This window comes from Centroberyx affinis, unplaced genomic scaffold (genome assembly GCF_046629955.1).
Source record: "Centroberyx affinis isolate AG114_WGS23_722 - 3 ecotype Tasmania unplaced genomic scaffold, CSIRO-AGI_Caff_v1 ptg005526l_1, whole genome shotgun sequence".
In the NCBI taxonomy this organism is placed as follows: Eukaryota; Metazoa; Chordata; class Actinopteri; order Beryciformes; family Berycidae; genus Centroberyx; species Centroberyx affinis.
The window spans coordinates 17,487-42,067 of record NW_027282775.1 but is presented as its reverse complement, the minus strand read 5'-3'; the positions used below and the strand labels follow the sequence as shown (position 1 = coordinate 42,067).

The 24,581-nt window shown below is 41.5% G+C and overlaps 1 protein-coding gene across 1 annotated transcript in view; it reads right to left on the bottom strand.

Annotated features, from left to right (window-relative positions):
• The window catches only part of LOC139667428 (glutamate receptor 4-like), a gene marked incomplete at its 3' end in the record, with an annotated part of 59,106 nt that extends 38,500 nt beyond the window's left edge, over positions 1–20,606 (bottom strand). Inside the window, exons 1-2 of the mRNA XM_071546881.1 lie at positions 20,412–20,606; positions 16,113–16,271 (exon numbers count right to left, since the gene is read on the bottom strand). Coding sequence (XP_071402982.1) covers positions 16,113–16,271; positions 20,412–20,502 — 250 coding nt within the window. The remainder of the gene's footprint in view (positions 1–16,112; positions 16,272–20,411) is intronic.
• Positions 20,607–24,581: the final 3,975 nt, after the last annotated feature.

Genomic DNA, 24,581 nt, shown 5'->3' with positions numbered 1-24,581 from the left:
CAACTCATCCGTTCACTCACTCACTCACTCACTCACTCCGTCCACCGGCCGATGGGGGGGGGATAGGAGGGACTCTCCGGTGTGATGAAAGCGCAACAATTGGCTAATCACGTTGCAATCAGAGGCTCTTCTCTGGTAAGCCGGCTGGGGAGAGTTGCAATGCGGAGGCCACAACAGCAACACACACACACACACACACAGAGTGACACACAAACAGAGGGTGAATGGCTTGCAGGAGGACTGATAACTAGTAATGATCTGCTCTAATAATAGCCTCATCATTAGAAGGCAGAGAGGAGTAGCACAGGGTGAAAGGTCAGCGTGTGTGTGTGTGTGTGCTGGCTCAGATAATTGCTGAGCGTTTCATTACTGGCTGGATATGTGGCTGTGGAGATATACGACGTATTTGCTATTGTTTTGGGGGGACCAGGCTACGAAGGGTGAAAAGGGTGTAAGGCAAATGTCCGACTGTTTCGGCGAATCGATGTTGACTTATATAACGTGGGCCGGTTAAACTGTGTTAATTTCTCTCGACACTCTCGGGTCAGCTAATAACCCCGACACAGACCGTGGGTAATCTGTGTAGGCCTATATGAATTACATGGATGACAGTCTTGGTCAAATTAATTTCAAGCCCCGGTCTACAGAAGGGTTTCAGATGTAACGCTTCGGCGGCCATATTGGAGGTCCACAGCTGTTGGACAACAACAACTCCGCACAGCTGCACATGTTAGTCTCAGCAGAACTGAATAGACATGGTTAATGAACCATGCATGTGTTGTTTTTGACTAGGAACTGACCATTTCCTTACTGATACATCTTATCGACTTAGATGGTGTCAGCTTTTTAGCAAGCTAACCATAGTAGTCTATCTGGTCAGCTAACCCTAACCCCCCCTTTGTTAACACATTTGATTTGCACACTAGCTAATGGCAGGGGCGGTCTTACCATTAGGCAAAGCTAGATGACTACCTTAGGCCCCAGCAGCCAGAGGGCCCCACAATATACTAGAATACAACTTAAATAAACATATTTCTCATCAGTTTAAAAGAAACAGACACACTAAAAATACAATAAAAATGTTTTAATCTTATGTCAGGTTATAGTGGTAATGGGCTATTCCACTTAACTTCTATAGCGCAATATTGCCTCTTGACTTTAACCTTATTTTGCTTTGCCACTGCACCGTTTTCTGCGAGATGCAAAGAACTTAGCAAGTGGTGGAAAATAGAAGGTATATAAGACATCAGATAAGAAATACAGGATAAGATAAATTAAAAAATGATTAAAGAGATAATACTGTAAAGTGTATAAGAGGAGAGAATAAATTATAAAAAAAAAAATGTTGGGATTCAGGGGGCCCCATGATTGCCTTTGCCCAGGGCCCCCAAATCACTAAGTCCGCCCCTGGCTAATGGTAACGTATCAAGCAGAAACTAATTTTAGGGTTCGTAGTGGCTAGTAGTTACATAACATTTACACCAGTTGTTTTGCTAAATCAGCCTGCGAGTGTTTTGCAGTAAAGACAAGCCAGTTTACTGTGTCACAGTAATTCACAGTTTTCCAGCTCTCTCTCTCTTTCTAGCCTGGTTATATTTTTTAACCATTATTTGCACACAGCCAGTTCTCCACTGGACCTCCACAATGGCACTAGGTTGACTGAAATAAATGTGACGAAATGCAACTTTATTTTGATTGTAGCCTATTTACACGCTCGTACGAGGGACTATGTATTACGCTTATTACTATAGAGCCACCGGCTGAAGTGAATTTGTGGGCAGTGATGGCAAAAACTCTTTTTGTTTTTATCTTTTAATGGTTTCTCATACTTTATTTTCAGAGTTCGACTCTCTGAATAAGACAGTCCATAATTCATATATAATTGAATCACTGTGCTGATGAAATTTAATATTGTGTATTTTTAATATTTGATCTGTTTAAAAAGACTCCTCTCAGCTAGATGACTGACACTGAAGTTGCTTTGCCATAAGTTACCATCATTAACTATACAGACAGTTAAATAGCACTTTGTTATTTTCAAATCAGTGAAGTATTTCGGATGTCATTTTAATACAATACCGTTACAGTAGCAATTGGCTATTGGCAACTGAATGTTAATGTGTGAATGCTGAGTAATAGGCTACAATGGTGTGAAAGCTGACTAAGGAGGTGTAAACATTTGTGTGGATTAAACACTGAAAACAATGATTGAAGAACTATAATGACTGAATGCAATGGTCCAAGAAAGGCTTTCAAGAAAAATCACCCTTCACACATTCCAACAGTGTAAAACAAAACATTTTATACTCATTTCTTTACATAGATATTTAATCATCATCCATTTACTCACTGGGGTTAGACCGATATATCGGGTCGATACTGGCCTTTTAATAAAAATCAGATATCAGCTGGATATGATGTAGTTTGTCTGATTACATAATGAGACTGTTTGATCTGATTCGACACAAGTATGAATGAAAATGTAATATTATTCTGATTATAATGCTGGGTTTCAATGGAGACTGGATAAACTCTGGTGGAAAACACTTAATACTTAATTGGCAGCTCGAGTACATAAATAATTTTAGCATTATATGAGCCTTCAAAAACCCATATTGCTCAAACCCTGGCATCCATAAACTGCATTTCTGGATCTGGATCTCTGAAAATGATGGAGAAAAAAAAAATCCAAGCCAGGTCCAGGCTGAGAGAAACCCTGTGGCTGCCCTCCATCTTCCCATGGAGGAAGGGGGTTAAAGGTCATGAGGCTCAAGCTCTGGGCCGGGGGAAAAGTCAGGTCAGAGTCCATTTCCTCCTGAGGTCTTTTATTGGAGGTTTGACCCTTTGACCTCGCACTAATGAACACGGTGGCTACAACGGTCCTTGAAGGGTGTTTCAATCACAGCACCTCATCCCACACTGGGTTTCTAATGGCCATTAAGACTAAACTGTTGTTTTGCCCCGCTAGCTCATTTAACTGATGAAGACGTTCGCCATTTGTCTTCACGGCATGCAGTGTGTGTTTGTACACAGACTGCATTTAATCAATATCCGAAGAAAGCCTCCTGATGTTCTTGTCATAGCTTGTCTGTCTGGGTGTGCTTTTCTATCAGAGCTTCTTGGGAGGTCATTTAGGCCAGTGGTTCTCAACGTGGGGTCCGGGGACCACCAGGGGTCCATGAGGGCGTCCCAGGGGGTCCCCAGCAGATTGATGAATGGTTAAACTTCATTATTTCATTTACAAGAACAATTATAGAATGTAGGAGACTGACTATTTTGATCATAGTTTCTGTGTTATCTCTCTCCCTACAATACAGATAGTCATGGAATTCTGGAGAAAATCATATCTGACAATAAAAATATTAAAAATATAAAGATTTGGGTCCGAGGGACAAAATCGGATCAAATGGGGGTCCGTGGCCTTAATGTGGACTAAATTAGGGGTCCATGATATGAAAAAGGTTGAGAACCACTGATTTAGGCTAATGATGCTGAATAACCTCCCTAACTTACAGTGGAAAATCCTGTATCACACAGTGCCAAGTCATAACTGTTACACTTAAAAAAGAAAAAAAATACATTGATGGTAGTGATGCCAATGCCAATTTCCATAACATCTCATATCTGCTGTGATAAAAAAAATTAAAAAAAATGCAATAACACAAAGCTGCTGTATTTTCATCAGCCTGGGCAGTATTTAAATAGATTAAATGTTCTGTGTTTAACAAAATGTGTTTTTAATATGCCAAACATCTGGTGAAGTAATTTCTTCCACGTTTTAGCAGTAATCTTGCTAAATACACTTTTTTTTTTTTTTTTGGACAATGAGAATCACACCATGGAAATTTGCTAACTTTGCTATACTGAAGAGATGAGACTCATATAGAAAATGCCATAACAAATAGTGCCGGGAAATAATATTTACAAAAAGAGGACACTGATGTTCATTGATTCCGGGCTTCTTTCACTCTATTTCACGAGGATTTTTTTACCCTTCAAACGCATGCAAGTCGCATCTCTTCAGTGCATTTCTTTCCTTTTCGACCTATACGCACCCGAGGAATCTCTTGAAATCCGAGGATAGTAGCGCCGCCTCGATTTCCCTGCCGTTTCCCAAAAAAAAAAAAAAATCCGATAGCGGCTCATGGCCTACAGTAAGTGCGAGCATGTCTCCGCGCTCTAATGGCATCCTGCGGTACGTGTGAATGAACCCCCCCCCCCCCCCCAGGCCAGAGCCGTGTTCCTGTTAAAAAATCCCGTCTGTGAATTCACACGGCTTATTCGCTGTGATCCGAGAGGCTACGGAGCAGACCTGCTGCCGTTTCACTCCCGCTCCCCCCCCCCCCCCCCCCTCTCTCTCTCAGTCGATCGCTTCAAATATTCCGGGGTGGGGGGCGGGGGGGCGTCTCCGTCTCACGATCCCAATTCCGGCTCAATCCGTTAGGCTTTTTATTAGCGTTAATGTTGCATGAACAATATCGATAGTAGGGCTTGGGCTGATGTGGGTGCTTGAAGGTCGACGTGGATACCGAGTTTTGGGCTGAGGCTGCCGATATTTTGCCGATATTTTGTGCGGACATTCAGTATCTTTACATTTGACAATTTTCATGCCAAGGAAACACAGTATTCAGTTTTTTCCCCCCGATTCATGCATAATTGTGTGGAATCTGATCAAAATGTCTCGTTAGAATGACTTCAGGTTAAGGGCTTCCCATAGACCAGTGATTCTCAACCTTTTCCATATCAAGGACCCCTAAGTTAGTCCACATTAGGGCCACGGACCCCCATTTGTCTCTCGGACCCAAATCTGAGAATATTTTTATTGTCAGATATGATTTTGTCCAGAATTCCATGACTATCTGTATTGTAAGCAAAGAGATAACAGTGAAACTATGATCAAAACAGTCATTCTTCTACATTCTGTAATTGTGTTAACTTCTTGTAAATGATATAATGGTGAAGTTTAACAATTCATCAATTTGCTGGGGACCCCCTGGAACCTCCTTAAGGACCCCTGGTGGTCCCCGGACCCCACGTTGAGAACCACTGCCATAGACAACCAGTGTAGTATTGATCAATTCTACAAAAATATGTAATCAATCAACCTGCATCATATACAGACAGTACACATTATAGTAAATAGTGGATTGTGAGTTGAATGTATTGTGAGTATGCTGTTCAGATGTAAGTGCACACATTTTGCAGTGTAGCTACAAAGTATGAAGGAGGGCAGAATTTTTCATATTTTTATTGCATACTTGCCTTATTATCTAATGAACCATGGTGAGTGACAGGGAAGACAATAAATCTCCTCAGCCTGACCTGAACCCAACATGAGAGGTGCATGTTGAGCCTCCTCATAGGCTGGCATCCACACATTCAGGAGGAATTGACCGTGCTTGTTCTTTTGTTACATGCTGGCTCTTTCTTCTTATCTGCGTTCATGTCCTTTGTTCTCTATAAAGCACTTTGTGATTCATCTGTTTTGTTGAAGTCCTTTTAAATAGAGGGCCGGTGACGTAACACCTCCTCTGGCAGCCATTTTGAAGGTCTAAAGCTCTCGACAACAATGAGAACAACTGATTCAATTTCTAAACGTATGACTCAGATGTCTCGGTAGAATTGAATAGACGTGGCTCTGCTGTGTTTGACTGGCAGCTGATCACTTCATCATGTTAGATGATGTCAGCTTGTTAGCTAGCAAACCATAGTTCAACATCACTGTCTTGGTGTAAACACATCTGATTTGCACAATAGCTAACGTTACAGCCAGCATTAGCATTGGCAAGTAGGCCTTCCTGTATAACATTAAAGCAATATTTCACTTAGTTTTGACATGGGGGTTATTCGGCACTTGACCGCCATGAAAACCAGAATATAAACTAATCACCAAGATTGGATGCAGCTGGGACGCATTTGTAGCTTTGTAGTGTTTGAAAAATACCCTGAAAAGTGACTTTTAACATGTTTGTGAACAGATTCAACAACAGATCCCACTTTTAAGACAATAAAGCAGTAATTGGCCAGTCTCACTTTGCATTTCTATTCTTGGTTTACACTAAAATGAGCTAACATTAGCTCCTTTGCTTCATTGGCCTGCTTGCTAGTTAGCTAGCTAACAAAGCAAAACAACTGTGAACTGTGTCATAGCAACCTAAATTGGAAAAATAAAATCTACCATATGAGACTATTCAATTTTTATGTCTTGCCATCATGCTACATAGTATACAGGAGATTTTGGAACACCTTGCTGCATAAATTTGCATATTAATGAGGCAAAACAGATTTTCTTGAAACTGTTAAAACTCTATTAATACCACTCATGTGTTATGTGAAGACAAGTATGTTGACATAGAAATATTTGCTAATTCATCTATCAATTAGCTTAATTAATGACCTCATTAGCATAACTGGTCATGTTTAATATACCATGGTGATTATGGCAAGGCATGTACTTGTACTTGTAATGTTATTAAATCAACGTATACAGCCACACCACAACAATCTTTTTTCGGTATCTCTATTTTTCTAGCCTGACTGTTATATATTTAATCATATAATATTATTTGAGCACAGCCAATGCTCCGCTGGACCTCCATGATGGCTCCAGACTTGGCTGATAGGAGATCTGTGATGCAACTGCAAAGCCTCTATACAAATTTGACTTCACTTGGTTTTCTGCTGGGAAGGTCCAATTACATGCGGTCAATCAATGCAACAGGCTGTTCCACCCTTTACTGTAACATCATACCATTCTTTTGTGGCGGGTGCTCAATGGATGCTCAACAAGGATGCAGGCCAGCATCCCTCCTCCAAAGTGATGCCTTACAAAGCAACATCAAATGATACCATCTGATTAACACCAAGTCACTGGGCTGATTTTGCTGTCCTAGCTAAGTGAAAATCCACTGGGACGTCCCAAAATCCCAAAATAGGTTTTCTAATTAAATAACCAGTTACTGAGGCCACATCACGCCCCTGGTGTACATGTTCAGTAATTTCCGTCTCATCACACAGGCTGTAAGTAATAGTGCCTTTTTCTGTATTGCATCTTATATTGCTGTGTAATCTACCTCCCCATTGTCCAGCGTGGTCTGCTGAGGCTCTTAAGTGACGCTGACACAGTTCAGTTGATCTTGAGGGGGGAGTTGTTTGACACGCAGTATTACTTCAACGTGAAAAGTTATGGTACTTTGAGATAACGGTTTGGACGATTGAAAACTATTACGGTCCTCTGTACGACATATACGACTCTTAGTTTTCTCCTTCAGTGAACTTCCTGCCATATGAAGCTCCTTGATGCTGTAATGGTCAGGACCGAGGCGCTGTATGTGTCGTTTCTGGGTGAATGTAATTAGAACATTGATCGGTTTGAAAATGTGTCTCTTTTACAGACATCAGATTTACTGTTAATGTGCCCAATTTTGGCGGCAATACGTAGGTGCTTTGGTGTATATACATTTAGGTATGGATTAGGGTTAGGCTGATATATTGGTTTGCTGATTTATCAGGCTTCAACAAATATTTTTGTTGAATATTGATAATAATGATGATAATTATTAATATCATATATCAGCCTCCATTGAAATGTCTGAGTTTCAATGGAGAGTTTTAGTGTCCCATGATGGATACAATTCTGGGTGAAACAGTGTAACAGTGAACACTTGTCATTTTTTGGCATGAAAACAACTTTAAAAATACTGAATATTGGCACAAAATATTGGCTATTAGTAGCTTCAGTACAATGGCATCTGAAATGGCTTTTCAAAACCCATATCAGTCTAACTGTAGTTTACATGGCTAGCCTTAGCATCTCTTTCTCTCCCCAAAAAATATATTGATTTCCCTTTCTATCTAATTGTCAAATTCTCTCTTTTCTTTCTTTCCTCACTTCTGTGCTTCAAATATTTGTTGAAGCTGACAAACTTGAAACTGAACCTAAAGATTATCAAGACATCCTGACTGAAACAGCATCTGAAGGATCAAGTAACAGTAGTCAAAGCTCACTGTTCTCTCCTCCAAACTGCCAGCGCTGAAACAAGACGCCAAAACCCCCCACATCGTTTTTTTTTCCTGATTCTGAAGTGAGAAAATGTGGATTTTTTTCACAGCAGGGAGAAACTGATAAAAGTCATAGAGCCCGGAAAGGAGAGGATTCTCTCACAACCTGTGCAACCTCTACTAACACGCACACGCACGCACACACACACACACACACGGACACACACACACCTCAGGGGGGCACTTACATAACCAGTATACAAAGCAGGGGGGGAGGTGCAGGGAGCCAGAATGGAAAAGATGGGGAGGAGACAGAATTACTGGATTCTCACTGAAAGAGGGTGAACGAAAAACATGGAGGAAGAAAAAGAGACCAAGACAGGCAGGGAAATTATATTTGAGATAAATTACATTCGGCTGTGACAGTTATGGTATTAATTCTACACTATACAAATTGAATGAAAGCTTGCAATTTTCTCAATCATGTTCTTCTGCAAAAAAAAATACCACAAGCTATCCGAAATAAGTGGAGTTTATCTTTAACTTGCTGGATTATCTTTCCTACAGACAGTTGGTGAGGCTGGATGAGTCCAATTTTTATATTCTCTTTACTGAGAAGCGTAGCACTGGTCCTGTTAGCCCTAAAACACTATTTGTGCAAATTGTACCATTGTGTAACGCCGGGAATCAATACAGTTTCATCTAAATTTAATAAGACTAAAAGCCAATGAGATGAACAGTAAGAAAGCTAGACAAAAACAAGGTTCCAGAGCAATACAAATACAAAGACAATGACAATGCAGTTGGTAAAAACTGATTCTATAAAAACCTGTGTGTGTTTTAAGGATCATAGGATCACAATCCAAGATGCAGCTAACCAGCATTTAAAGGTAATCAATACATTCTTAAAATCAATTCTAAAATCCCTCATGTTCAAGTTTTAATAGAAAATACAAATGCAATAGAAGGTGAAGCATTCAGCAGAGCAGTACACCAATACCTTCTTTCTCTATCTCATGTGCCCCTATGGCCATTAACCTGATTTACACACACACACACACACATACACACACGCACAACTCCGAAACATTTGTGAGCATGCATACTAATGTTGCAAGTTGCGTTATATATCCTTGAACAAATTTGTGCATCCATGTTTCTACCTCGTGTGGTTAATATAATCATTTTAACAGGATTCATTTTTTTTCATGGAAGAAAGGAAAAGGTCAAATTGCAAAGCCTTCATGAGCTTCTCCACTTCTCAGAGAAACCCAGCATTAGCATAAAATCATGTTGTAAACTCTGCAATGTTTATCAATTAAACATGTATTCTTACACCACAGTCATTTGGGGTAAAATTGAGGTATTCTGACATGCTGAGAAAGTGACGAATGTTGAGGGAATGGAAGGGAGGGGAAGGGAAGGAGATTCTGCTGCCCTCTTTTTCATTGGACACTCTTGCACTCTGTCCGATATGCAAGCGACGCACGCGATGACAGAAATAGTGCAAAGTCGACTCTTTCATTGGACGTCCTTTTGCTCTGTCCGATATGCAAGCAGCGCAAGCAACGCGTGCAACAATGGAAACACTCTACAGTCAGTAGTCAACTCTTTCATTGGACGTCCTTGTGCTCTGTCCGATACGCAAGCTATGCACGCAACGCACGCAACGATGGTAATGTACTACAAAGTCAATTCTTTCATTGGACACTCTTGCACTCTGTCCGATACGTAAGCAACGCAGGCAACAACAGAAACGCACAACAAAGTCAACTCTTTCAATGGACGTCCTTGGGCTCTGTCCGATACGCAAGCAATGCACGCAATGACAGAAACGGCGTACAAAGTCAACCCTTCCTTTGGACCCTCTTGCACTCTGTCCGATACGCAAGCAACGCACGCAATGACAAAAATGGTGCAAAGTCAACTCTTTCATTGGACGTCCTTTTGCTCTGTCCGATACGCAAACGACGCGTGCAACAACGGAAACACCCTACAAAGTCAACTCTTTCATTGGACGCTCTTGCACTCTGTCCGATACGCAAGCAACGCACGCAATGACAGAAACGCCGTACAAAGTCAACTCTTTCATTTAGCATCCTTGTCCTCTGCCCGATACGTAAGCAAGGCAGGCAACGATGGTTTTGCACTACAAAGTCAACTCTTTCAATGGACGTCCTTGGGCTCTGTCCGATACGCAAGCAATGCACGCAATGACAGAAACGGCGTACAAAGTCATCTTTTTCTTTGGACGCTCTTGCACTCTGTCCGATACGCAAGCAAGGCACGCAATGACAAAAATGGTGCAAAGTCAACTCTTTCATTGGACGTCCTTTTGCTCTGTCCGATACGCAAATGACGCGTGCAACAACGGAAACACCCTACAAAGTCAACTCTTTCATTGGACGTCCTTGTGCTCTGTCCGATATGCAAGCAATGCACACAACGCACGCACACAACGATATTAAGGTACTACAAAGTCAACTCTCTCATTGGACGCTCTTGCACTCTGTCCGATACGCAAGCAACGCACGCAATGACAGAAACGCCGTACGAAGTCAACTCTTTCATTTAGCATCCTTGTCCTCTGCCCGATACGCAAGCAACGCAGGCAACGACGGAAACGCACTACAAAGTCAACTCTTTCAATGGACGTCCTTGGGCTCTGTCCGATACGCAAGCAATGCACGCAATGACAGAAACGGCGTACAAAGTCAACTTTTTCTTTGGACGCTCTTGCACTCTGTCCGATACGCAAGCAAGGCACGCAATGACAAAAATGGTGCAAAGTCAACTCTTTCTTTGGACGCTCTTGCACTCTGTCCGATACGCAAGCAACGCACGCAATGACAGAAACGCAGTACAAAGTCAACCCTCTCATTGGGGCGTCCTTGTGCTCTTCCCAATACGTAAGCAGTGTACGCAATGTTGGAAACGGCAATGCAAAGGGCGTTGTTGCAATGTCACATGTTTCAGGTAGAGGTGCTAAACGCAAATACAAATGAAGCAGTCATCGTTTCCGCTGTGAACACAGGGAAATGGCGATGGCAAGGAAGCCGGTTGACGTATGCGTGCTGTGTCCGCAGAGAGCATGCGTATGTTCAGAGTCTCATTCACCAACAAATCCCAGCAGACGTCACCACCTCTCTCTCGTATCCATCCCTTTGCCCCCCCTAACATCTCCTTACTCCATCTTGCCTCTCTGCCTCGCCGCATTAATCTCTCATTAGTAGCCCCCCTCCCCCTTTCTCTCCACCTCGTCTTTCTCCTAACACCAGCCATTAACCAGCCTCCTAGAGCTACACACACACACACACACACACACAAACACACGCACATACATCGCCAAAAGGCCTCTGTATTTTCACCATCAGAAGAATCCTCAAACAAATGAGGGGCACTAGCAGCCATTTAAAGGGCAGCACTAGAGAGTAGAAGAGCCCCTCTGAATAGAGCCCATGGAGGGAAAGATAATAGACTTAAATAGGCCTAACATGCCGCACAGTGAGATTACGCGCGTGCAACACACACGCACACACACACACACACATACACGCACATAAATACACAAATGCGAACATACGAACACTCGCGAATGGTAGAGCATTTTCACATTCAAGGACAAACATGAAAGGCATGTATTCATGCAGGGGCAGGAGAGAAAAAAAAAAAAACAGTTTCTAATGCAGTATGTGTGTCTATAGGAGCATGGGCTGCTATCTCGATCTAGAGTGAGTCAGAGTGGCACGCTGAATATAAATGACTCATCGCAGATTAAGATGTCACTATTTCAATAAAGGCAAAGGCAGGGGGCAGCACGTAGGAGGTCAGCTTAACCCCTTCCACTGCCTCATTCACATTCCCTTTAACCCTCCGTCTCGCTGTGGGTTAACATTAAGCAGAGAGCTAAGATCAGCCCAGTGAATGAATGGCAACAATGCAAAACTGATCATTGGTGCAGCCGAGAGGCAGTTCCACCGTGTTCTTTTGTGTTTCGCAGCCTGATACTGTTTCTTTACCACCTTCCTTTGGAGTTTATGACGAAGTTCTACGGCAGAGATTCTCTCACTCTACTGATCCACTTTCACCAAAAAACTGTGTGACTCTATTACATACAGCTCTCCAAAAAACCTATTTCTGCCCCCCAGGGGGGAAGATTTGTACGTGTCCTATTTCCAACTCCATAGTCATTGTGGTTCCTGTTTGGTACATCAAGAATTACACACCTCTCCTCCTCAGTTAACTCATCTCTTGTATCCCGCCGCCTTCGCCGTAATCCTCCCGAAGTTATTTAAAGGAATACAGCAAGTTTTTGGGGTGATTGCTCATCATCATCGCAACGTGATGAAAACACAGACACCAAAATCATCCATGTGTCCCCGATTTCGATGAACAATCTCCCAAAGACTTGGCGTGTTCCTTTAAGTGAAGTCGGGTGGTGGGGGGGGTGTTTCAGAACAACCTTAATACGTCATCAAGGGCTGACTCAGAACCAAAGATGCTGCAAAAGATTTCTCCTTTCAGTTATTCTCATCAGATATATTTTTCATTTCAGTTTAATATGAAGGATCTCAATTTAGTGAATTATCCTGCAAAGAATTGTTGAGGTGAAATCTCTTTTTTGAAGTGATATTTTGTTTCTCCAGTGCATCAACAGTATTATACTGAAAATAGATGGGATGTCATCAGTTTTTAACTGTTACGCAAGTACCATGGTCATGGCACATTGTTTTTCTGGGTATTTTCCACTTATCAACTACTTATCAACAATTTCTGTTATTCACATATGATTAGCTAAGAGACAACTGGCAGTTGTCCAGTCTTTTTCAGAAACACCTGGATGTTCTCAGTGACTTTCAGTCCAAATTCCCAGAGGAGAAATCCTCCTGTTTAAAGGGACACATGGTTGAAAAAGCCATTCAAGTTCAAGGACCCAGACGCTCTAACAGACACTGTAACTGTGAGTGACGCTGACTGTCCTGAACCTCTGCAGCTCACCAGCAATGGCACCTTGACAACGAGGCACAGATCCATGAAATTATCTTCATGCAGGCTTAATGTTTCATAGTAAAGCAAACAGTCTGTCGCTTCTGCCTTTCACTTGTGGCCTGTCCTTGTGGTGATGTGATTTTCTGTCTTAACATTTTCAACCATTAATAAATTGTAGGACTACATAAAACGCACTTGTACATTTACATGCAAAATTTACTTTCACATTGAACATTAATCATTGTTGCCACTGACACCCAGAAATTCCCTAGGACTCACAGTAGCAACCAAAGCATTCTTGTCATTCTCCATAGCATACTTTCATTTCACTTGAGTACTGTATTGCAATGCATTACCCACACAACAGGGAGCTTACTAACTTAAAGGTGCTACGTGCATCATTTTAACATCAATTAATCATAACCACATTCATTTTGAGTGTAATTACTGTAAACAAACGAGACTATCATCAAGAAGATTGGCAGCCTCTACCAGCCTCTACACTGCATTTTACATTGTGAGCCACTGGATCAGATTTGGAGGGAAATCTGCTGGATTGCTTTACGGCACAAAACAGGAAGAGGGCGCTGTTCTTCCGGAGCAAACGGAGCTAAAGCTTTCAGAGTTTCTGGAGTGAAGGAGTGAAAAGCCGATGGAAAAAATATCCTCTTTGCAACCGGAAATGATGGGTTTTATGGGAAATGTGGTCTTCATTTTGAGAAACACTAGCACTAACAATACCACTGGTGTGAGATAGAAGCTACCAATCGGCTCAAACATGCTTGCATTTGTTTAGGGTACTTATACCAAGCTAGCACAATTAATTTGACAATGATATACTGATGTTTAAAATGCTACACACAGCACCTTTAACATGGATTAGACAACCAACAAAATCAAATCTTAATAGCTTTCCTTCACAGTTCAGTTTCATACTCAGTAACACCACTGCAAATAATAAGGAGACTATTGTTAGTCAAACCGATGTCCCAGGATCTATGTGAGAGTCTGGGACAGGAGAATGATTATCAATGACAATGGGAACATACAACAACATTCGTCCTCGTCCTCCCACCAATTATCCCCGTCAGCTTTTTTGACAGCGGCGAGCCGAGCCGCTGAATGGCCTAATCTCTCTCCGCAAATTAGCTCCATCACTCGTCCCCCTTTCCCAAATGTACACCATGTCCTTGAACGTCACATGGTTAACGCCGCCTATTCATAACCACTATCTCAGGGCCTTCGATAATGGAGTGAAATAAGGGGGTTTGAGAGAGGGAGAAAGGACTCAAAGACACTGGGAAATGTGAACGGGGAGGGGTGGGGGGGGGGGGGGCAAGATCGGCTCTGCGGTTCGATCTCAGATTCCCCGCTGGCCCACAGCTATCAGAGGCATTGATTGGTTCATGTAATTCTGCTCTGATTTGGCTTGGCCAATCAATGGGCTGCAGTCTCACTTCCTGTGACTGTGCAGCCATTAGACTAGAGGTGAAAAAAAGCTTCTTCTGTTGCTGGGAACATACAGTATATACCCACCGATACCTCTGCAACGGCAATTGCTCCTCTCCTCTTGATGGCGTCAGTTATTGAGAGCCATTTGCTGTCTCACTGCTTAGTCTGTATTGACTGGCTGAACACAAAAGGCCAGTGTTTCCGGCATGGTATTACCTTGCAAGTGTATTATAGACAGAGGTGGAATGAGTATTGAAATATTTTGCTCGGGCAGAAGCAAACTGTACTCAAGAGGGCAAGAGTACTTGTCCATAAAATGATTCAAGCAGCTCATACTTCGATAGGAGGATTTGTGGCTCGGAAATGGAATTCTGCACAGTCAGACTTTTATTTATTACATTGTATTCTACTGTATTTATTGTTTTTCTTGCTTATTTTATATTCTATTAGACTTCACTAATTCACTTTTTTCCCTGCTGTATCCCATTACTTTTGCTGCTGTAATGACCCAATGTTCCCAAAGAGACCAATAAAGATGAATCTAATTTTATCTAACAGGTCATTATAAGCCAAAACATTTTTAGTTAAAAAAAACAAACCTATACTGTATGGCATATTAAGTCCAGGATGACTGTTTGATTATAAATATGGCAGATGTCATTGTACTCACTTTTATTATGTCAAAAAACCTCTGGAATCTCTCTCTGGACGTACATAAGACACACACACACACACACACACACACACACACACACAAACCACCACCACCACCATCACCAAACAAACACATGACAGCACTTCATTCTCTGCTTAATTTAGCCATTGATTTTTCGAACACCAGATCACACAATAGATAGTAAAAGACATGCGGCTAGTTGTGTTTTATAGTCTTTGAGGTGCAGAGAGAGAGAGAGAGAGAGAGAGAGAGAGAGAGAGAGAAAAGATTTCCCAAGAGAGAAATCACCAAAAATTACTGTAAGGAGACCTGAGTATTTGCAGGTTGTGTGAATGGTGTCTATGTCTGTGTATGTGTATGCATGTGTGTGTGTGTGTGTGTGTGTGTGTGTGTGTGTGTGTGTGTGTGTGCGTTCATAATCGTACTCCCCCTCAGCATAGGGGGTCCACACAAGTCAGATTTCAACTGGCACATATACACACATATACATGTAGCATAAATCAACACCCATTTATATTATTACAGTATTATTGAAAATGACACATCCCTTTTAAGAGTGTGCTGTGTGTGAGTTGGTGTGTGTGCACCAGGGTTCAGCCAATATGGCTTTCTGATATTTTTGCACTGAGGCTGCCAAGCTGATATTTTGTGCCAATATTGAGTATCTTTAAATTTGACAATTTTCATGCCAAAATAAATTCCAAGTATTCAGTGTTTCCGCCAGAATTTTCTTCTTTTCAGGGTGGAAAAGCCTCTGAAACAGCATTTAGACCATCATGGGACACTAAAACTCTCCACTGAATCCCAGGATACTCCTAGTACTAGTTATACTACTGCTATGATCATATCAGAGGTAGATGACAGTGACTTGACCATATCCCATTTTTAATAAAAGGCCAATATCAGCCTCATATCTTGGTCAAACCCTAGTGCACACACACACACACACCTTAAATAGTTCTTTCCCTTATCTTTTCGCTTAGAACAAACTTACAGGCGTTGGTGACGGCGAAGCTGTTGGCCGTCTCGATGTTGTCCACATGAGGCACCAGGTTGAAGGGGGCTTCCGAGGCGTTGGGGCTGGTGTTGTGCAGGAAGATGGCCAGGCGGAAGGCAGTGTACTCCTGATCAGTGTTCCTGATGAACAGACCGCCTGCATGGAGAGGAGAGGAGAGACACAGCAAGGAGGTCCAGTGAGATGCAAATATTGTAAGGCAAATCCACCCTAAGACAGAATTCATACACATAACTGACTTGACTTTATTAAGGTGTACTGAAAACAGCACAGAATTTTACATAAAAAACACATAAATCGTAAATCACAAACTTAAAAACAGCATTTTTTTGTACACGTGAACCAAGACAAAAGCGCAAAAATATAAAGATTAATTTATTAGAAAATTTAATTCCTGTGATCGGGGGATGGTTCAATTATTATTGACTAGGGCAGAGGTTCTCAAACATTTTCATTGTCATGGACCTGAAAATAGACACATGAGGGCCACGAAAAAGTGAAATAAATATATTAATAAATAAATATAACCGTATAAGAAAACAGCAAAGTGCATATTCCATCAGAAGTGGCTTTGTGTAAGTTCAGCACTCCAAAAATATCGGCCCTTGCTTGTTTGAATATAAACTTGTACTTGTTAAGATGGATATTTTTTTGCAGTGTAGGTTCATTTTCATGCCAAGGACCCTCAAACAAGCGTACATTAGGACCCATGGACCCCTATTTTATCAGATTGAGTCCCAGGAACTCATTTGGGGAGAGTTATGTTGTTCTTATACATTCTCTAACTGGGATAACTTCTAGTCAATTAAACTGTAGTGAAATTAAACTATTCCTCCCTCAAGGTCCCCTGGAGGTCCTCAGACCCCACTTTGAGAACCACTGAACTAGGTTGGGACCGATACAGGTTTTTGAAGGCCTATACCAATATTGAAATGAAAGCCAATAGCTGACATGTTCTTTAGATTTGACCATTTTCATGTGGAAAAAAATGACATGTATTCAGTGTTTCCCACAGATGTTTATTCTTCTTTTATTCTTGTCTGAGTAGTAGGCTAATCGGCTGAGTTTGTGTACTGATAAAATGTTTTACGCATAAAACAGCTCAGTTTCACATTAATGCTAGTAGTTATGGACCATAAAATGTAATGTTATATTCTCTCCTATTTCTCCTGGATCCACAGAGTATCGTATGCTGGAGCAGATCCAGAAAGTGACACTTTTTTGGCATCACAGATAAGACTTTCTTTTTTTTTTTTTTTTTTTACCTTATGAAAGTCTTCTTCATATCCATAAATCTGGACTCAACTGCTCATGGTCGTGGAAATAACATTCCAATTCTGTTTGCGGTTGGATTTTGTTTGTTTCACATTTCAAAATCTAAGTTAGGGGTAAAGTTCTTGGGATTTTTTCTTTCTATTTTTATGGCTGATATTTTTAAAAGGGAAAGCTTATCATATTTTAAAAGCCTGTCCTTTGACTCCTTTATGAAGCCTGTGGAGCTGTTTGATTTCCATGTGATTTCGAGAGCAACGGTTTCACGTCCCATTGACTCACACTCGCTAACAAATGCTCACAGGAGGTGACGATTCTTGAGAAACGGGAAAAAAAACTTGCCGTGAACCGTTCTGAATGTCTTGACTCTTAACCTCCCTAACTTCTAGATGCAACGCAAAATCAGACAGAGAACAAAAATGCATACATTAATGAATAATCATGAATGCAGCGTGGGTCGGAAAACGGGACATTCCTGCAGTTCCGAAGAGCCTGTTTTTCCCAGTTTGACCTCGCTGTCTAGAACGACCCGACCGTGACCCAACTCTTAAAGATGGGTCACACAACTTCCGGGGGAAAGTTTGCACCCGCAAACCCCGCAAAACAAACCCACCCGGGCCAGTCAGACGCTGTTAGGATTCCTCTTTAGAAGCCGGGAGCGAGAGCTTCAGGATTCCTCAAAAGAAAACTCTTTAAATCCTTATAAGGCCTTTTGAAGAACCGTTTCATGTCGCTTTGAGGGAGTCTCGGAATCGCAATTTGAACTTTCTGCGTCTACCAGTGTGCTGTATACTGTGCCTTCCCTGCCTTCCACCCCAATGCATGCTGGGATAGGCTCCAGCCCCCCCACCCCCACCCCCCTCCCCACCCCCCATGAACCTGAGCAGGTACAGAAAATAAACGCACGTATCTTTCAGAAGCTTTTCTTTGCACGTATTCCTCGTGTCGGAATGACATAGCGGGAATTTGCCATGATTATATTTGTGCACTTGTTCCTATATTTCCCAGTGTTAATACGTGTTGATTTTTCAGTGGCAGCTATTTGGAGTTGATTGTTTGATTGGAGAGCTGTTTGTCCACTAATACAGCTGATGTGACTCTGGGCGGACTGATAGAAGCACTGGGCACAGTGTTGATTTTTAGCACACAGAGTTAAATGAACACAGGATTTTGCCGTGTAGAGGGCTGATAACTGTGGAGATAGGAAATATGACGACACTTTAAGTGGCTTAATCAGGTTGACGCAGACAACTATTACATTACCAGTGGTTGCCATCATTGGCAGCAATGCTGTTAGCCCAACTGGAGCAGATGAGATGCGGGATAACTGTACAACAAAACTCCAATCTCAAGGGTTTCATTTGGGTCTGAAATACCAGGAAAAAACTCAATAACAGCGGTGTTTTTTGCTTAAATCAACAGCAAAATTTTGACTTGAACATTTCTAATGGACAGCAGGTTGGCATTGCAGTTAGACAGCCATGGGTTCAAATCCCACACCCTGCTGAAGTGTCCTTGAGCAACACACCAAATCCCTCTCAACTCCAAAATCTCCATCTTAGCAAGTCATTCAGTCCAATATCGAGTCTTAAAAATCCAAATTTTCTTAAAATAAGTGGAAATATCTGCCACTGGGGTGAGATCATTTCACTTGTTTTCCGATGCAAATCAACTCGTTTCAAGGATTTTCTCAAATCAAGTGTCATTTTCTTGATAGCAGTGCAGTAATCTACCTTACACTGACTGGTTTCAACATATTAGTGACACTAATTTCTAGAAAACAAGTGAAGCTGCATTGGAAACAAGTGGAGTTATCTCCCCTCAGTGGCAGAATTGTTCTCTTTTTAAGAAAAATAAGATGTGAAGGCTGAATATGAGACTAAATGATGATGGAGTTGTGTTTGTTTGCAGTGAAGACCCTTTTTGTAAAGAGTGTATAGAAAATTCCCGAAACAAGTGAAAGTGCATTGGAAACAGGGGGAATGATCTCACCCCAGAGGCAGATTTCTTCACTTGTTTTAAGAAAATTTGGATTTTAGGACTCAATAACAGACTAAATGACTTTTTCTTTTCTTTTTTTGATGATTTTTTTTGCAGTGAGGCTGCTGTTCTGCGGCTGACCCTGACCTCTGACCTCCCTGTGGTATCACACTGATATTAATGGACAAGGGGAGTCATTTGAACAGCGTGTCATTTTTCATCAGCCTGACTGACTCTGACGTGCCTCAACTTCCCTTAAGAGCAAAAAGGATGCAGCGGAGGGTGAAGCCACCAGAACTGAGGCGCACCAATGCATAAGTAACAGATACAGGATTCATTCTTTTTCTGAAAAACACAATTTTTGTTAATAGAAGTGACTGATGATCACCGACTGGAGGTCACAGTTTCCCCTCCTGCCTCTAAATCAACCAACTCAACCCGCCTGCCAGCGAAATGAACGCCATGCATCCATCCCCTTTATATTCATCCCATTACAAAACGCTGTTAAATTGCTCCATAAAGGCATGGAGAGGTAAAAAGAAGGGGAAAAAAGTAACACTGGGAAGAGAAAAGTGTGCAGCTGCATGGGGCCTATGGGACTATGACAGAGGTTTATCGCAGAGAGGAGCGGGGTCTGCGAAGAGTGTTCACAGCAGTCGATGTCCAGGCAGCCTGCATTGGGACTATACACACACACACACACTTTCCCCTGCTCTGATCTGCTGCAGTGGCGGAGCGCATTGGGATACACACTCTAGCCTGCAGATACAAAACGCATTAGATGTGTGCATTAAAAAAAAGCACATAAGAGGAGGGGAAAAAACACAATCTCTCCATGTCATTTTAGAGGATAAAATGAGATGGAAGAGGAATTCTCCATCGTTCTCCACTTGGAGTTCTACAGTCGCGAGGTGTTAAATGGCAGGACAGGAGCTGTAACATGCACGGATCAGGCTCACATGATTCCGTTTCATGCTGTTTTTTTTGCGGTCGGGGCTGGCGGTAATAACGGTATGAAGCACTTACCGATCTGAACGCTGCTCGGGAAAGCACCCATTGTCAGTCCCCAAAAGCCTGAGAATATCAATAGAAACCGGTCGCAAGAAGAAATCCTCATTTTGTTTCGGTTAAAAACTGATGAGAGACATCGAGCAGGTTGAATGAACACCTCGGGGCAGTAAAAAAAAAAAAAAAGAGAGAGAGAAGAAACCCCCTCCTCAACAAAAAAAACAAAACAAATCACAGGGTAAAAAAATAGAATAATAAAAATAAGATGCCCATTAGAAATCCATGTCTGGGTCGGACGGTGTTTTCTGGTAGTATTCCCCCCGCAGTGCCCCGCTGTGTTGTAATTTTTTTTCTTTTTTTTTTTTTCTTTTTTTTCTTTTTTTGTTCGGGTAAAAAAAACCGCGTCCGTCCGTCCGGCGCTGGGAGATTTTTTTTGCGCACAACACCAAGATAGGGGGGGGGGGCGGGGAGCGAAGCCAGCGGCGTCCAGTGCGTCTGGATGCGGCTCAACTCCACATCACAGCAAGAACACACATGCGCCTTTCCCCCGACCCCGGCAGGAGGGGCGTCAATCCGCGCGGCACCGAGCTGTGGAAAAGTCCCCGCAGCTCGCTCAACATCCAAAACTTCCACATCCGCTGGGCAACGCGCGCGCACACACACACACACACAGACAGACACACACACTGACAGTCTGTCGGACAAACTGACTGCAGCAGTGAGTGATGACTGACAGGATATTATTTTATGAGTGTGAGAAATTAGAAGAGGTAGAGAGTGATGAGAGAAAGGGTTTTTTTTAGGACCAGAAAAGGGTTCTGTCGGCTTTTACCATAGCAGAATTTTTTATGGTGCCATAAAGAAGCTTTTTTATGAAAGGTTCTCTGTAGATGTATTTTGTTTTATCAAGTCAGAGGGTTGCTTTAGTCATTATGGTTCCATATAGAACCCCTCCTCTAATCTAGCATGCTGTAGAGCATTGATTCTCAACCTTTTTCATATCAAGGACCCCTAATTTAGTCCACATTAGAGCCACAGACCCCCATTTGATGAGATGTTGTCTCTCGGACCCAAATCTGAGAATATTTTTATTGTTAGATATGATTTTGTCCAGAATCCCATGACTATCTGTATGGTAGAGAGATAACAGTGAAACTATGATCACAACAGTCATTCCTCTACATTCTCTGATTGTGTTAACTTCTTGTAAATTAAATAATGCTGAAGTTCAATTTGCTGGGGACCCCCTGGAACCCCCTCAAGGACCCCTGGTGGCCCACGTTGAGAACCACTGCTGTAGAGAACCATTTAATGGTTCATCAAATGTCCCAAATCAACAGGATTAAAAGAAGTTTGTAAAGAACAACAGTGGATTATTTATTCCGAATTTGTAAAAATTGTTTTATCAAGTCAGAGGGCACCTTTAGTCATTAAGGTTCCATATAGAACCCCTACTCCAATCAAAGAACCCACTGGGTGCATCATGATTTGGTCAATGTGGTAAATTATTAGACATAGAGAGACAAGATGCACAGCAGAACCCTTTATGGTGCCGTAAGGCACCTTTTCAGAAAGGTTCTCTAAAGCACCATGCTTAAATGGTTCTACTTTATGGTGCTGTAGAAAACCATTTAATGATGCATCAAATGTCCCAAATCAGCAGGATTAAAATATATTTATAAAGCAAAACAGTAAAACAGTGGATAATTTATTATAATTTTTTTATTGTTATTTTATCAAGTCAGAGGGTTGCTTTAGTTATTATGGTTCCATATAGAACCCCTACTCTAATAGAACCCTTGAAGAACCCGTTGGGTGTATCATAATTTGGTCAATATGGTAAATTATTAGACCTATAGGGACAAGATGCACAGCAGAACCCTTTATGGTGCCATAAAGAACCTTTTTAGAAAGGTAGCATGCTCAAATGGTTCTACATAGAACCTTTATGTTGCTGTAGAGAACAATTTAATGATGCATAAAACGGCCCAAATCAACAGGATTACAGTAAAAGAAGTTTATAAAGAACAACAGTGGATTATTTGTTCTGATTTTTTTCTTTTAAACAGGTCAGAGGGTACCTTCAGTCACCATGGTTCCATATAGAACCTTCAAATAACCCTTGAAGAACCCTGCTTTTGGTCACTGTGATAAATTATTAGACATATAGGGACAAGATGCATAGCAGAACCCTTTATGGTGCCATAAAGAACATAAAGAACCTTTTTAGACAGGTTCTCTATAGCACCATGCTTAAATGGTTCACATACAGTCTTTAAAGAACCTTTTATCAAAGCAAAGCAACAGGATGACAAATTCTAAGAGCCAAATTATTCATTCTAATATGTCATTTTTATTTTATTCCAACAAATCAGAGGGTATTGAGCCATTATGGTTCCATATAGAACCACTATCCTCACCAAAGAACCCACAAAGAACCCTGCTTTTGCTGGGTGTACTATTATTTAGTCTATTCGGGACAAGATACACTCTTTACAAAATGGGTATTTGTAGTGCTACCACAACAGAACCCTTTGTGGCAGTGTAAAGAACAATTTAAGTAGCACCATGCTCAAAAGGTTCTACATAGAACCTTTAAAGAACCGTTTAAGAATGCATGAAATGCCCCAAATCAGCAGGATTTTTTTTAAGAGCCACACTGGATTAGAGGGTTCTTGGAGTCATTATGGTTCCTACCTGAACCAAAGAACCCTTGAAGAACCCTCATTTTTCTGGGTGTAGTATTACTTGGTCAACAAACTATCAGCTTCAAGGGAACATTGAGCCTGGATGCTCCCCTGGCATGATTTTTTTTTATTTTTTTTTTATTTTAATTATGGCTTCCAAATAGATTTCTGCCAATTTCCGCTTGATCTTTGCTCTCCATTACAATGATAAAAACTTCAAGATCCAATTTGGACTGATGTCGTCTAAGTCAGTGGTTTTCAATGTGGGATCCGGGGACCACCAGTGGTTCTTGAGGGGGTTCCAGGGGGTCCCCAGCAAATTGATGAATTGTTAAACTTCACCATTATTTAATTTGGAAGAAGAATGTAGAAGAATGACTGTTTTGATCACAGTCTCACTGTTATCTCTCTACCTACAATACAGATAGTATAGTATTGGAATTCCAGACAAAATCATATCTAACAATAAAAATATTCTCAGATTTGCGTCAAATAGGGGTTAGCGTGCCTAATGTGTTCTAAATTAGAGGTCCTTGATATGAAAAAGGTTGAGAATCACTGGTCTAAGATATGGCAAGTGCCCAGTAGACACCCATGTCTTGTCCCTCTGCTTCTGTCTCAGAGCATCAGCATCCCTCCACCCCACATAGTAGGGGGGCATAAGGTCCATGTTAGATCTCAGCAGTTGCACATCAGCCTCCTATAGGGATGATGGAGACCTTTTCATGGCTCTGACATTTTATCTTAGTATATGGTGTTCATGCAATAGCTACCATGGAAAGATGATCTGTTTTAAGTCATATATAAGAGCAAAAACCTTCTTGGATAGTGTTCCAGGGGTTATGGGGATCCAGAGGGTAGAGAATCTATAATCACTGGCCTCACTCACCACTATTGTATCCCCAAATACAGTATGAGCAGTTCAACAACTCAATACTAAATAACAACTAAAATCTCCCCATATGGGTCCATGGGATGAAATCTATTTGTGATCCTTGACATGAAAAAGCTTGGGAACTCCTGACCTACACTGAAAAATATCTATCTTAACAAGTCATTTAATCAAGTACTGAGCCTTAAAATGTTATTTTTTATTTAACAACAAGTGGAAATCTGCCATTGGAGATTAGGTCATTCCACTTGTTTCCAATGCAAAGTGACTTTTTTCAAGAATTCTTCTTGAATCAAGTTTCTTGAGTGATCTGTCTTGTCTTTCTTGTTCCTGAGAATCTCCTGTAAAGAAGGTGAAACTGCATGGGAAACAAGTGGAATTATCTCACATTTTTAAGACTTTTAAGAGTATGAGACTTGATGAGTTGTTGAGATGGATATTGTTTGTGTTGACCAGCGGTTCCCAATGTCAAGACTGTGTCCCAAAGAGCCACATCTGGACCAGTGTTCCCTCTAAGCTGATAGTTTGATAGACCTACCTCTATTCATTTGTCACTTCGACCATATTGTCTGTCTTCAGTCGTTATTCCACTTTGTCCCCAGATGTTTA